This window comes from Symphalangus syndactylus, chromosome 16, assembly GCF_028878055.3.
Source record: "Symphalangus syndactylus isolate Jambi chromosome 16, NHGRI_mSymSyn1-v2.1_pri, whole genome shotgun sequence".
NCBI lineage: Eukaryota > Metazoa > Chordata > Mammalia > Primates > Hylobatidae > Symphalangus > Symphalangus syndactylus.
In genome coordinates, this window is record NC_072438.2 from 77,041,322 (window position 1) to 77,054,688 (window position 13,367).

At 33.0% G+C, this 13,367-nt stretch overlaps 1 protein-coding gene and 1 long non-coding RNA gene across 3 annotated transcripts in view; one reads left to right on the top strand and one right to left on the bottom strand.

Annotated features, from left to right (window-relative positions):
* Positions 1–9,837, top strand: part of CDH9 (cadherin 9) — a 167,325-nt gene extending 157,488 nt beyond the window's left edge. For both annotated transcript variants that reach the window (XM_055245992.2, XM_055245993.2), the window contains 3 exons: positions 2,820–2,937; positions 3,037–3,288; positions 7,254–9,837. In XM_055245992.2, the coding sequence (XP_055101967.1) occupies positions 2,820–2,937; positions 3,037–3,288; positions 7,254–7,741 (858 nt within the window). In that variant the 3' untranslated portion in view covers positions 7,742–9,837. The remainder of the gene's footprint in view (positions 1–2,819; positions 2,938–3,036; positions 3,289–7,253) is intronic.
* The window catches only part of LOC134732759 (uncharacterized), a 45,863-nt gene extending 34,347 nt beyond the window's left edge, over positions 1–11,516 (bottom strand). The window contains exon 1 of the long non-coding RNA XR_010116244.1: positions 10,797–11,516. This is a non-coding gene — a long non-coding RNA (uncharacterized lncRNA). The remainder of the gene's footprint in view (positions 1–10,796) is intronic.
* Between the last annotated feature and the right edge of the window lie 1,851 nt (positions 11,517–13,367).

Sequence of the window (13,367 nt, forward strand, 5' to 3'; positions counted from 1 at the left end):
ATACAGCCTGATCTGATGGAAGTAACATACAAAGAAAAGATAACAGAGAGCTCTTGCTCTCTCTTTCTCCCTGTCCCTGAATTCATGGACCAAGGAAAAGCCGTATGACGGCACTCAGGGAGAAGGTAGCTATTCATATTTGCAAGCCCTCACCAGAAGCCAACCATGCTAGCCTCTAGATCTCAACCTTACATTCTCCAGAGCTATGAGAAAATGCATTTCTGTTGTTTAAGCCAGTAAGTTTGTGAGATTGTTATGGCAGACCAGCTGACTAAGACAGAGATACACAGCACATTCCACCTACATATACAAAAATACAAATGAGATTTTTATTTGTAGTAACATGGAATTTTTACATAGCTATTTGGATAAAAATTTGCTTTTCTTTTTCATTTTGCAACATATAATGGGCATCTCAGTTTAGTAAATGATTTTTTTTAATTTGATGCTTAATTTTCATAGCATAGTTACATATTACTTATTCTATTATTACCTTCTTAATGGAAATTTGGTTTATCCACAAAATGTTACCCTAGCAGTACCCCAGTCATACTATAATGAGCATTGTAGTACATTTTGCTTGTTTACCACCTGGTACTACTTTCTTTTGATATAATTCTCAAAGTAGGAAAAATTAAATTGTATCTATAAATATTAATAAATGTTCCCAAATACTTCTCCAAATCTGTCATAAACTAGGTGATATTTCCACCAAACACGTATGATTGCCTATGTACTTGGCAACTCCTGATTTTAAATGTCTGCCAATATGTAAATTTCTCATAACACTTTTAGTGTGAATTCTTTTAAACTCATTAAGGCCAAACATTTTTTTTTTTTTTTCATAAAAACGTGGACTTAAAAATAATTTACAGCTGTATTAGTTTCCGAGGGCTGCCATGACAAATTACCACAAACAGAATGACTTAAAACACAGAATTTTATTTCTCATAGTTTTGGAGGCCGGAAGTATAAAATTAACATGCAACAGGGCTATGCTCTCTCTAAAGGCTCTAGGAGACTATCCTCCCTTGGCACTTTCTAGCTTCATGTGCTTGCCAGCCATCCTTGACATCCTTTGGCTTGTGGACGCCAATTACCCCAATCTCTGTCTCCATCGTTTCGTGGCATTCTTCCTGTATCTGTTTCTGTGCCCAAATTTGCTTCTTCTTATGAGGACTCCAGTCATTGAATTAGAGTCCTCCCTAATTTAGAATGATCTTATTTTAATTTGATTTTATCTGCAAAGAGCCTATTTCCAAATAAGCCACATTCACAGGTACCGGGATTTAGGAGCTGAACAGATATTTTGGGGGAACACAAGTCAACCTACAATCACATATAAATATTCTTTACTCACTTATCTCTTAGTATGCTTGTCTTTTACTGATTCATGTGTGTTATTGATATATTATATGCTAATATTTTATAAAAATATTAATTATAATTATTTAATATATATTACTCTAATTGAATTTAACGAAGTTAAAAATAAATAGATTTTAAGTATATGTATATCCTCATAAAATATACTCATACAAAGCCCATCTAATAATTTCAAGACTTCAAATGTCATATATAACTAAAAGACCAACTTTTTATGATTTAAATTATTACTAAAAGATTTGTTATTGCTATGTAGGAACAGAAGGTTGAGCAAAAGTATTAGATCTTATATAATTATTTTCTTATGTTCCAATTTTCTAAGGAGAAAAGCTTATTAAAAATTGTGCACTTTCAAAAGCACTTTATTAAAAATACAGTTACATATCACTCTGTCAAAATGATGTAATTATTGTTAATATAAAATTAAAAGTGAAAGTAGCACTGACTAGTGAGTATGTAGGTTAGAATAGTTGTAAAAGGTATACAGTAAAACAATGGAAAGCTTAAACTATTGTGAATTTCAATAACTTTTCACCACATAATGTTAGACTATGAGACCTGCTTATTTTTGTAGAAGAGAACGCTAAAAGTCAGAGTAATTAAATGGCTGTGATTTCAAATCACACAGATGGGAAGCACCCCAATGTGTAGCTCAGTGCTTTTTCCTCTATAAAATGCTCAGTGAAATTTTTCTGCCCAACCCATAGTTGGCTGTTCCATATTCCATCAGGACACACTTCTTATTTACTTACACTAGCTCAGCCAAGAGGTGCTCTAATTTTGAAACTTCAACATTGATTTTACAAAATATTAAAAGCATTTCTTCGTATATCTGTCTTTGCAAATACTATTAAAGGAAAAGCAAGCAATTTAAATAAAATAGTTTAATTATAGTAATGGTGCCCATAGCTTCAAAATCATTTTCTTTCTGATAGTACATGACAAATTTATTATTTTAAAAATATATTAATAATATTGTTAATATATAGGAGTGATTGTGCTAAGCACTGGTGTTTTTAAAAATGCATCTTCTATGTACTCATCCTTTGAAGAATTATTTTCTAGTGGAAGTAACAGATTGCTCATCAATTAATAATACAATGGACTGTGCCTTTCAACAGTAGCAAAAGAGGGTAGGTATTGGAGGGATTGAATTTTTATTTAAGCTGGCCAGATATAAGACAATAATGCATTAAGATACCTTGCAAACCATTGCTTAATGGATGTCTTCCACTCTTAACTAAATAAGTTATCTAAGACAAAACTATAAAAAATAAGACATTGGCATAATATTCTGCAAATGGCATTTATTTTGTTTTCTTGCTTTGTTTTTGTGATGTATTTAAAGCACAAATACATGGATTTAAGATCTCTTGTAATAACAAGAAAATTGCCTTAGGCTTAATTAATCAATTAATTAATTTTGGTTTCAGTTGATTCAGACTGTCAGTGTCATGGATAAGGATGACCCTCCCCGAGGTCACAAATTCTTTTTTGAACCAGTGCCAGAATTTACTCTCAATCCGAATTTCACCATTGTAGATAATAAAGGTATAAGAAAATTTCTAAAACTAAAAATTATGAAACTTTAAGATACATAGGTAAAAACACGTATGAAAGTTTTTGTTTTTTTACGTTTTCTCCCCCCAGATAATACAGCAGGAATCATGACTCGGAAAGATGGCTACAGTCGCAACAAAATGAGCACCTACTTACTGCCGATTTTAATCTTTGACAACGATTATCCAATTCAAAGCAGCACTGGTACACTCACTATTCGTGTGTGTGCCTGCGATAATCAAGGAAACATGCAATCCTGCACTGCAGAAGCCCTGATCCTTTCAGCCGGCCTGAGCACGGGAGCTCTCGTTGCGATTCTACTCTGTGTCCTCATACTGCTTAGTAAGCTCTGCCCTTCTGAATGATCCTTTAATTCACAAAGCATGGTGCACTGAATAACACTTTTCTCTATAGATAAAGACAGAACATTTTCACTTTTTATTAAAATTGTTCTTTCAATTAGGAAAACATAAGAGTTTTTGTGTGTGGGGATAGACCCAGCTTTCCAGAGACCAAAAAGAAACATCTAACAAATGCTATACACATGCATATTTAAAAATATATATTTTATAACATTAGATATTATATTTTTGACTATGTTCACTGTTCTAAGGACATTTGATTTCGTTGATTTCATCTTTGCATCAACTGTATAAGGTAAATACTTTTCTTCCAGAGAAAGGCTACATAATTTACTCAGTCACTCATTTAGAAAAAGCTTAGCTAGCATTCAAACACAGATTACTCTACCATAGAGTTCTCCTTTCTATTATTCCCAAACCAAAGACTACTTTGCCCTTACAAATAACAGTTACTAACATATTCTGAATCATCTATATCAGATGTCTAACCTGCAAATGCGTTAAAGTTGTCGCAGTAGGTTAGACATTTTCCCCTATATAACTTGTTGCACATTGGTGTGACATACCAAATTAAAAAGTTAAAATTCTGTTTTAAAAAATATCACTATGTCGCTGTGGCCATACCTAGCCCTGCAATATTTTCTAAATAAAGTCATGTTCCAACAGCGAATGTTTTAGTTGAGCATGCACTAACAGGACAACGATTTAATTCAATTAAACAGTTGTTCCACTGGAAAACATTCCAAAAAAAAATTGTTTCTATCAAATATTCAGCCCAAATGCTTATGCTTAGGGCAGGAGAGCTAGCCAAATTTATGTTCTAATGCTCATATGTGCTGGCTCCTTTTCTCTGCAAATCCTTTCAAGCTATCTGGATGAAACCCCTTTGGCCAGATATCCTTGCAGGATTTCAGTAGGGGATTGATGAAAGTGAGGGAAAAACATTTGTCTCAGTTAAGATGATCCAACTATTTAGAAAAACATTTTCTTAGTGTGGTTTAGAACAAACACACTGCTACCATCACCATCAGCAGTTTCAATCCCCACCTACTGCTAGAGAGTTCAACTCCTCTGTAAAATATTTTTGTATCCCTATGGAGATAAAAATTTGGCTTAGCCTTTCAGCTGAGTGCTACTGATTTCATGTTGTTTTATTTGCTCAGGAATCTCCACTTTCCTAATTTAGAACAACATGAAAATATGTCTATTGTTAAATCATTTTTAAAATTTCTATATTAATGTAATGTACATACACACGCACAAAGACAGTCATGCACACATAGGGAACCGAAAGCATCCCCCCAAATAAGTTTAGATATTTTAACATTGTCAAATTAATTTGATACTATTTTTTTCTATGCAGAAATCCTAGAAGGTTTCCTCTTATATTCTGCAGTCAGCCACCTTTGTTCCTTGAGCAATATGGAAAGCACTAATTTATTATTTTTCACTTTCCCAGCTCATTACCTAAATGTGGAGTAATTTTTTATTATTGTAGTTAAAATTGCTTCTAATTTAGAAATTTATATTTTCAAAGTTATTAAAACACTTTATTGTTATTTTGAGTCTTTATGGTAATGGCTGGACATAGTTAACGCATTTCTATAGTTAAGAGAGTTCATTTTTCGTAAGATAGTGACATAGCACTGACAATAATATATTAAATATACCTTCATACATTTTGAAGAAATGTAACTCTTAGTTTATATCTATTTTATAAGGCAAGATGGAAGATTAAAATCTAGGGCAGGGCTTTTTAAACTTTTTGGTTGTAGGGACACTTTTGGCAGCCTGATGAAGCGAATGGACCTAGCCAGAATGACAATTTAAATTTATTAGAGTAAAACATGTAAGACAAAAAGGAAATATGCTTACACAAATGAAACAAAAAACACAAAGAAAGCCGTGCTGGCTTATCAAATCATGTATGCCGTGTCCTGGAGCAAGTTTAACTATGGTTTCATTTCTCTGTCAAACTGTAATGCAATATAAAATATCTGTCACACACACTGCCACTATCACCATAGTTTATGCCAATAATCCTATTGAAAAGAAATGCTAAATTTGAGTTACAGATGGATGGAAATAATGATGTACTTTTTTTCATTTCTTATCCTATTCTTCCTGAATTCTGTTCACGTGCCCCAGATTAATAACCTCAATCTAAGAAATGATCGGATAATTTTAATACGGTAGAAAAGGGAAAGCTCAGAACAGATTCTAAGGACCATTTGTGAGAATTAGTTAAGTTTTTATTAGCTGAGAAACCCTTAATACAATTTGACTACACAATTGTTATTTTATTGATTAAAAAGTAGCAAACTTATAAATTTATTTAATATTAAATTTAGAAAGAAATCTCTTTTTCTAGTGTGTGGCTCAAATTTGATAGATATCATATCCATATTGGACTTAATTAATCTTATGTCCATCTTTTAAAAGAAGAGTACAGAGTTCTCATTTTTACTGCAGTTTTTTTTTTTTTTTTTTTGTATCTCTAAGATGAGCCTGAATATAGCTCAGCTCCCAAAGCCCATTCTGTGAACTTCTAATTATCTTTCGTAAAATCTTACTTTCAGTTAGGAAGAGCTGAGAAAAGTGTGCTGGCCAATGTGAAAATAACATTGGACAGGGCTTTAGTGTAGTTATAGGGGCCTCACGGGCCATGCTGAAGTGTTATAGGGGCCTCACGGGCCATGTTGAAGTGTAGTCTCAATAACAATGAGTATGCTTTGTTTAATCTCAATGTAAAAATTGAGAAAAAGAATAATAGCTTCTTCAGCCAACATTTTCTTATTTTCTGTGAAGCATAAATAATACTGACAAACAGTTAAGAACCCTAAAGTAAAGGAAACCTAGTTTGTATTTTTCCTTGGTAATGCTGAAGTGTGTTTTGAAGGTATTTTCTTGATTTTATTCTCACATTTCTTATATGCAAAATTATGGGCTTGTCCAATCTTTAATGGAAAATTTATATTTTTAAAATCGTGTTTGCTTCTTTTTAAATGAATCTTATTAATTGCAACATGAGTTTATTAGAAAAAGGTTCATCTTCCAGGACACATAATTTGAATCCCAGTATTATAATGAGAAATAAGAAAATATATTATATGAGGGGAAATTCACAGTTAACTTTGTAACATAGGCATGTAAACAATAAAAATAATACAGCAAGTAGAGGGAATACAATTAACGTTTCATTCCAAAAGCTTAAATCGGACCTTGTATGTCAAGGAAGTCCTCATTAACAAGATACAGTCTGAGGTGCTTTGCAAGATAAGTTAAAGATGAGTTTGAGTATGAGTTTTACATTGTAACTTTTAGAGTTATATTTCAGCTTTCTAAGCCTCCTATAAAATTAGACCAGTAAAGGAATTTAGTTAAACCTATGAGATATGGGCAGTGGTAAAATCAGTGACTCATACACATTCATGTATGTGTGTACGTACACGCATAATATATAAATATAATGCATATACAAGTATATATGTATCTATATATGACTAATGTTTTGCATATATTCCCTTGAATCATTAAGAAATGATACTTGTGCCAAAGTGAAAGGAATGATCAATATCATCATGAGTAGAGCTTTAGCGTTTTTGTATTTGAAACAAGTGCACATTTGGAAAGACTGCTGAGGTGTCAGGCAATTGCAGTTGGATAAATATAATAGTTGTACTTGAATAAAGCGTTTTCAATGCCAGAAGTTCATAGGAGAGTATGTCTTGACAGTAAATTAATGGCATGGTAATGTCTGCTCCTTTATCAATACAGTGCCTCCAGTCATTGCCTAGAGGAACTCTCTATTTGTACAGGGTAATTAATTGTTTTTATTCGATCAATCTTAGTATCTCCTGCACCAAACAAATTTCACACTCAGAAGTGTACTCTATTTTATCCTGACTCATGAAATCTCACTATTTTCCCATTTCTTATTAATAGTTTTAGTCGTGTTGTTTGCTGCATTGAAGAGGCAAAGAAAAAAGGAACCTCTGATAATTTCAAAAGACGATGTGCGGGACAACATTGTGACCTACAACGATGAAGGCGGCGGGGAAGAAGATACCCAAGCTTTCGACATTGGCACATTGAGGAATCCAGAGGCGAGGGAAGACAGTAAACTTAGACGGGATGTAATGCCTGAAACTATTTTTCAGATAAGGAGGACTGTGCCTCTGTGGGAAAATATTGATGTACAAGATTTTATCCATCGAAGATTAAAAGAAAACGACGCAGACCCAAGTGCACCTCCGTATGATTCACTGGCAACGTATGCCTATGAAGGGAATGATTCCATAGCAGATTCGCTCAGTTCTTTAGAATCTCTCACAGCTGATTGTAAGCAAGATTATGATTACCTCAGTGACTGGGGGCCTCGTTTCAAAAAACTTGCCGATATGTATGGGGGTGATGATAGTGACCGAGACTAAGAGGATTGTTTGACTTGATCAGTATTAGTGGAAGTACTGTCCATGTTATTAGATTGAGTGGCCTGCATTCTCTTCCTAGGAGGAAATCTTTCAAAAATTGAAATTACAGACAATACGTAGGTGTTGTCAAGTAGGGATTTGCTTAATCAGTAAGTCTTTGTGAATGAATACGAATGATACAGATTTTTAAAAAAGTAATAACCAGTTCACCCTCTTTGCCTAACCGTCTCAGAAGGAAAATATATCACATCCATAATCAATAAAAATACGTAAAAGGCTTTTTGTGCCTTTTCTTAGGTATAATAATTTATAAATGTTTTCTTAACTGACTTTCAGTCACCTTTACAATTAAACTAAATATTGTGCAACTGCTTTGTAAATTAATATGAAAAAGATATATCCCTAATGAAATAGGAATGACTATTACTGCCATATTTATTTAGTTGAAGAATGTCTTTGTGTTAATTCATTCATATTTTTATAAATGTATATTTATATTTTTGTATTTTTATGAAATAAACTAGTATTTATAAAATACATTTCATTTTATTTAATTCCTAGAGGCAGATCTGATCTCATTTATAACAAAAATGTTTTACACTTTTAAATGTAAAACATGATTCACTCAGGGAATAAGCAGTTCGGAAACTACTGCATGGATTTGGACCTACAATGTAGTGAAACTATAAAATAGCTTTGGTACAAATTGTTATTTTTCCGTTTCATCATTTAAATATTGACTAATGTTTATAGAACCACTGATGTCTAACCATCAGTAGGGTATGAGACACATTTGGAATATAAAATCTTATATATATACATATATATATATAGTTGTGGATAATAAACTTTAAGTGTTTATTGCAAGTCTTTGCTACGGGATCAACCAGTGGATTATATTTGAGAGTAAATGAAGTGTGTATCAGTAATGTTATGTAGATATAGAAAAAATTTAAATCAATTTTCTCTAAAATGAGAAATCATAGTTCTATTTTTTTTCCTCATGATGAGACAATTAATGGAATATGTGCTCAGGTGTGAGTAACATGTTTAAAATGTGTATTGAAGACTAGAAAGCTTGTTTTTAAATTTATTATTTTATTGAGGAAATTCCAAGTCATTATATTTGAGAAAATTTTGAAAGAGCTAAGGGAAAAGTTGAGAAAAGAAACCTAAAAGAATGTAATACGTTTAACTAATGATTGCGATTGTCCAGAAAATAGAATATAGGCACCTCAAAGCATGGGAGAGAAGAAGAGATGGGAATCATAAACAACCATCATCTGCAAATATTTGAAAGACTGCCATGTGTAATCTGGCCCTGATATGGCCTACAGTATAAAATTTAAACCAATATATGGGAACTTCACAGAGAGATTGCATGTTATCTATTTTCTGTGCCAAAAATTAACCTTTTATTCCTCTTTAATTATTCATCCTTTAGGAAGCAAATGCCATGCTCATGGTAATTCCTAGGTGGAATTCATATAGGAGAAATTTAACTTGGTGTAGTCTGTTACCAAGAGATTTTACTGAGCAAATACAAAATTATAAACATGTACTTATTTGTTGTTATATCACTATGTTGTAAAGTTTTTGTAGACCAAGACTAACTCAAGAACTTTATCTTCAGTAGCTAACACACATTAAAGATTGAATTTAATGCGAAGAAAAAAACCATACTGGACTATTAAGAATTACTTGAAATGTTTCTCAGGACGCGATCACCCAGGAAACAGAAAGATTTTTAGTTTTAGTTTTAATTTAGATAATTTTAGTTTTATCTTAGAAAGGAATTAGTTCCCCCATTGCCAAAGCTCTTCCATCATAGATCAGACAAATACTTGAATAGGATATATAGAGTGGCTTGAGGTAATTAAAAAATAAGTTAGGCATGGAGCAAGGCCTCTTATAATCACTTTATTCTATAATCACTACAAGGTTAAATAACAATAAGTAAATCAGCTCTAAGAAGACCTATACTGACTGTACATGTAATGGCTGTTTAAGAAAAGAAGAAATTATATGGCAGGAGAGATGAGGAAATTGGTAGTTACATAGCTTGCCTGGGCTTACCATGCTTGAAATACTAAGAACACTGCAACAAACCAAGCTACCTACAAGCTGTAGATCTATGATTGATATGAGAGAATCATATTGTCATTAGATAGAATGAGACATTAAATATTTAACTTGTGAAATATTATTTGGCTGTCTTTTTTTGAGAAATAATGAAGTTAGTTTCGAAGTTCTCACTTTCCTTGATCTGTGAAATGACTGACCTATGGTAGTCTTTGTAAGAAGGACAGAGCTAGAATAATTAATATTAACTGGTATGTGATTGTTTTATATACCTGACTTAAATGCTATGAATCAGAGGATCTGATTGAATCAAGGAGATTAACAGATCTGTGTAACACTAATACTTTCTATACTTTTCCAATAATCTATGAAATGTCCATAATAGGAAAAATGCATTCAGGAGCCAGATAGACCAGATTTCATTATTTCCTTACTGGCAAACTAAATGAATCACTGAAATTCTTCAGAAAAACAGACATCATAATATTCACCCTATTGAATTTGGAATTCATTTTACTAGATGCACACAATATTCTCAGTAAGATTTGTTTCTATTACTTTATTCTCATGAACTATGGGGTTGTTAAAATTTGAAGATAATTTATGCTTAATGTGTACTTACCAAACTAAATTAATTAGCTCTGATTATTTCAAACTAAAATAGAATTAAATTAAAATCAATTGAGTAACCATTATCCTAAATATAATTAAACTTAATTTCACTGTTTTATTTAGAAAGTTCAATAATTTTTAGAATATGTCTATATTTATATCTGAATTTCTTTCAGTATGAATAACCTGTCTACACTATTTGCATTTTAATACACAGCGGAGATATTATTCCATTCAATTTTGCTCTCAGGCACATTGAATCGATTTCAATGACTTAAATACCAAACTTAGTAAAGAAAATAAAATAGAATTAACAATAAAAACAAGCAAACAAACAAGAAAAAAAGTAATAATATCTCACCTTAGTCAGTGGTGGATATTGATCATTCCTTTCAGTTTGGCACAAGTATCATAATTAGCCTCCCGGATTCTTTATTCTGTTGGTTGTTCTTTCACTTTACCCAGTCTTCTTTACTGGTTCTTTCTCTTCTTTTCTCGCTCTCTGTTTTAGAGTTGTCCAGGCTTTTTCTTTTCTAGTTAAATTCAGGTCTTCGATATTCTTACCAATTTTCCATGTGACTATACATATCTATATCTATATCTGTATCTAAGATATAGAATGAAATTTTCTGATTTTATGCCTCCCACTTTCACCTCTATCTAATAATCCAAACATACATCCGACTATTCTAAATTTCTACTTGAATAAACATGTCAAAAGTAACATGTCCAAATTTTAACTACTAATTTTCACTCCTGTCTTTTCTCAACTTGCCCCATCTCAGTTAATGTCAGCTCTATCCTTCTAATTGTCCAGGCCATAAACCAAGCAGTCAATCTTCATTTATTTCATTCTGTTATCTTCCATATCTAATACTGTAGAAAATCCTACTAATGATACCTTCAAAATTTAACTGATATACAATGTCTTTTCATCATATCTGCTGCTGCAATGCTGGTCTAATACCCTGACTTGGATTGTTGCAGTGTTCTTCTAAGTGTTTCTTCTCACTAGCTTCTGCTGCTGCCATCTATTTTCAACCCAAAAGAGAGCAGGTATGCTTCTTTTTTTTAACTAGCTAAGTTTGGACATCTCAGTTCTCTTTTCAGAACTTACCAATTGTTCATTTGCATTGAGACGCAGTCCTCACAGTGGCCTCTAAGGACACGTCAGATCAGATTCCCAGTATTTCTCTGATAAATTATTCTCATTTCTTTCACTCATTTCAATGAGATTATTCTGGGCTCCTTGTTTTTCCTCAAAACTGGCAAGCATTTTTTCCCATTCGACTGGCTAATTACTTTCTTTGGAATAATCTTTCCCTGGATATCCACAAAGTTAACTTCATAACCACCTTCAAGACCACTTTTAAATGTGACTTTCTTAGTGAGAACTACATTGAACAGTCTACTTAAAATCACCATCCTCCCCACCCATTTCTCCTTTCTCTATTTTTAAAAATAAATGTTTGCCACAGCACATATCAACAGTCAACCTGACACAGAATTTGTTTATCCTTTAACTTTTTGTCTGTCTGCTTCTGCTAGAATGCTTCATCTCTCTGGACAACAATTTTTATATATTTTATTCATTAAAATATCTCACGTGCCCAGATTGTTGTCTCATACCTTGTTGGCATGCTGCAAATACTTGCCCAATGTTGAATAAAATGCTCAATATTTATATATGAGAGCATTTTTAAAATTTTGTAGAATATTATAAATACAAGGGAAATGAAAAATAAAATGTGGCTGGGCATGGTGGCTCATGCCTGTAATCCCAGCACTTTGGGAGACTAAGGTGGCAGGATTGCTGAGGTCAGGAGAACGAGACCAGCCTGGGCAACACAGGGGAAAACCCATTTTACAGAATTTTTTTTTAAAAATTAGCTAGGTGGAGTTGTGCATGCCTGTAGTCCTAGTTAATTGGAAGGCTGAGTCAGGAGGATGGCTTGAGCCCAGTAGTTCAAGGCTGCAGCAAGCTATAATCACACCACTGCACTCCAGCCTAGGCAACAGAGCAAGACCCTGTCTCAAACATAAATAAATAAATAAATGTGAAAAAAAGAGAAAATTACAGTCAAATTTGCAACAATGCACCTGCCTTCAACACAATATTGAATATACTCTAGACTGTTAAATTGAAAGATAGTTTGCTAAATTCTGGTTGATCACAATTAAATCACTATTTGAAAGAATCTTTTCAAAATTTCTGAAAAACGAATAATTTTTCAAGTTAAAAAATAAAAACCTCACACAACTAAAATTGTATTTAATAATCTTGGTTTCTAAAAGATAGTGGTAAAGGAATTTTGCTACATTTCAGACCACCAATTCTAAATGTCAGAATCAAAACACAAGCTCACACAGAGAAGGAATAAAAATATGTACACTTCTCTTCTGCAATTGTAATTAACTTTATGACGGCCTAGTAATTGGGCAGCTTTTAGCCCACTATTATCTTGTACTCGGGTTATGGAATATAGTTTCTGGCAAACTGAACAGTTAAGCTCTAAGAAAATGTTGTCTTACTTAAATATGCTTAATTTTTTCCAAATTTCAATAAAAATACTGGCACTCTTTTTTTTTTAGAATAAATGAACTTATATAATAGTTTATAATGCAGTAGAAGTATCAGCTACTTCAATCTTTATGGTGAAAATAGCAGCCAGGCACAGTGGCTCATGCCTGTAATCCCAGAACTTTGGGAGGCGGAAGCAGGCAGATCACCTGAGGCCAGGAGTTCAAGACCAGCCTGGCTAACATGGTAAAACCCCATTTCTACTAAAAATACAAAAAATTAGCCAGGCTTGGTGTCACGCACCTGTAATCCCAGCTCCTTGGGAGGTTGAGGAAGGAGAATTGCTTGAACCCCAGAGGCAGAGGTTGCAGTGAGCCAAGATCGTGTCATTGCACTCCAGCTTGGGCACTA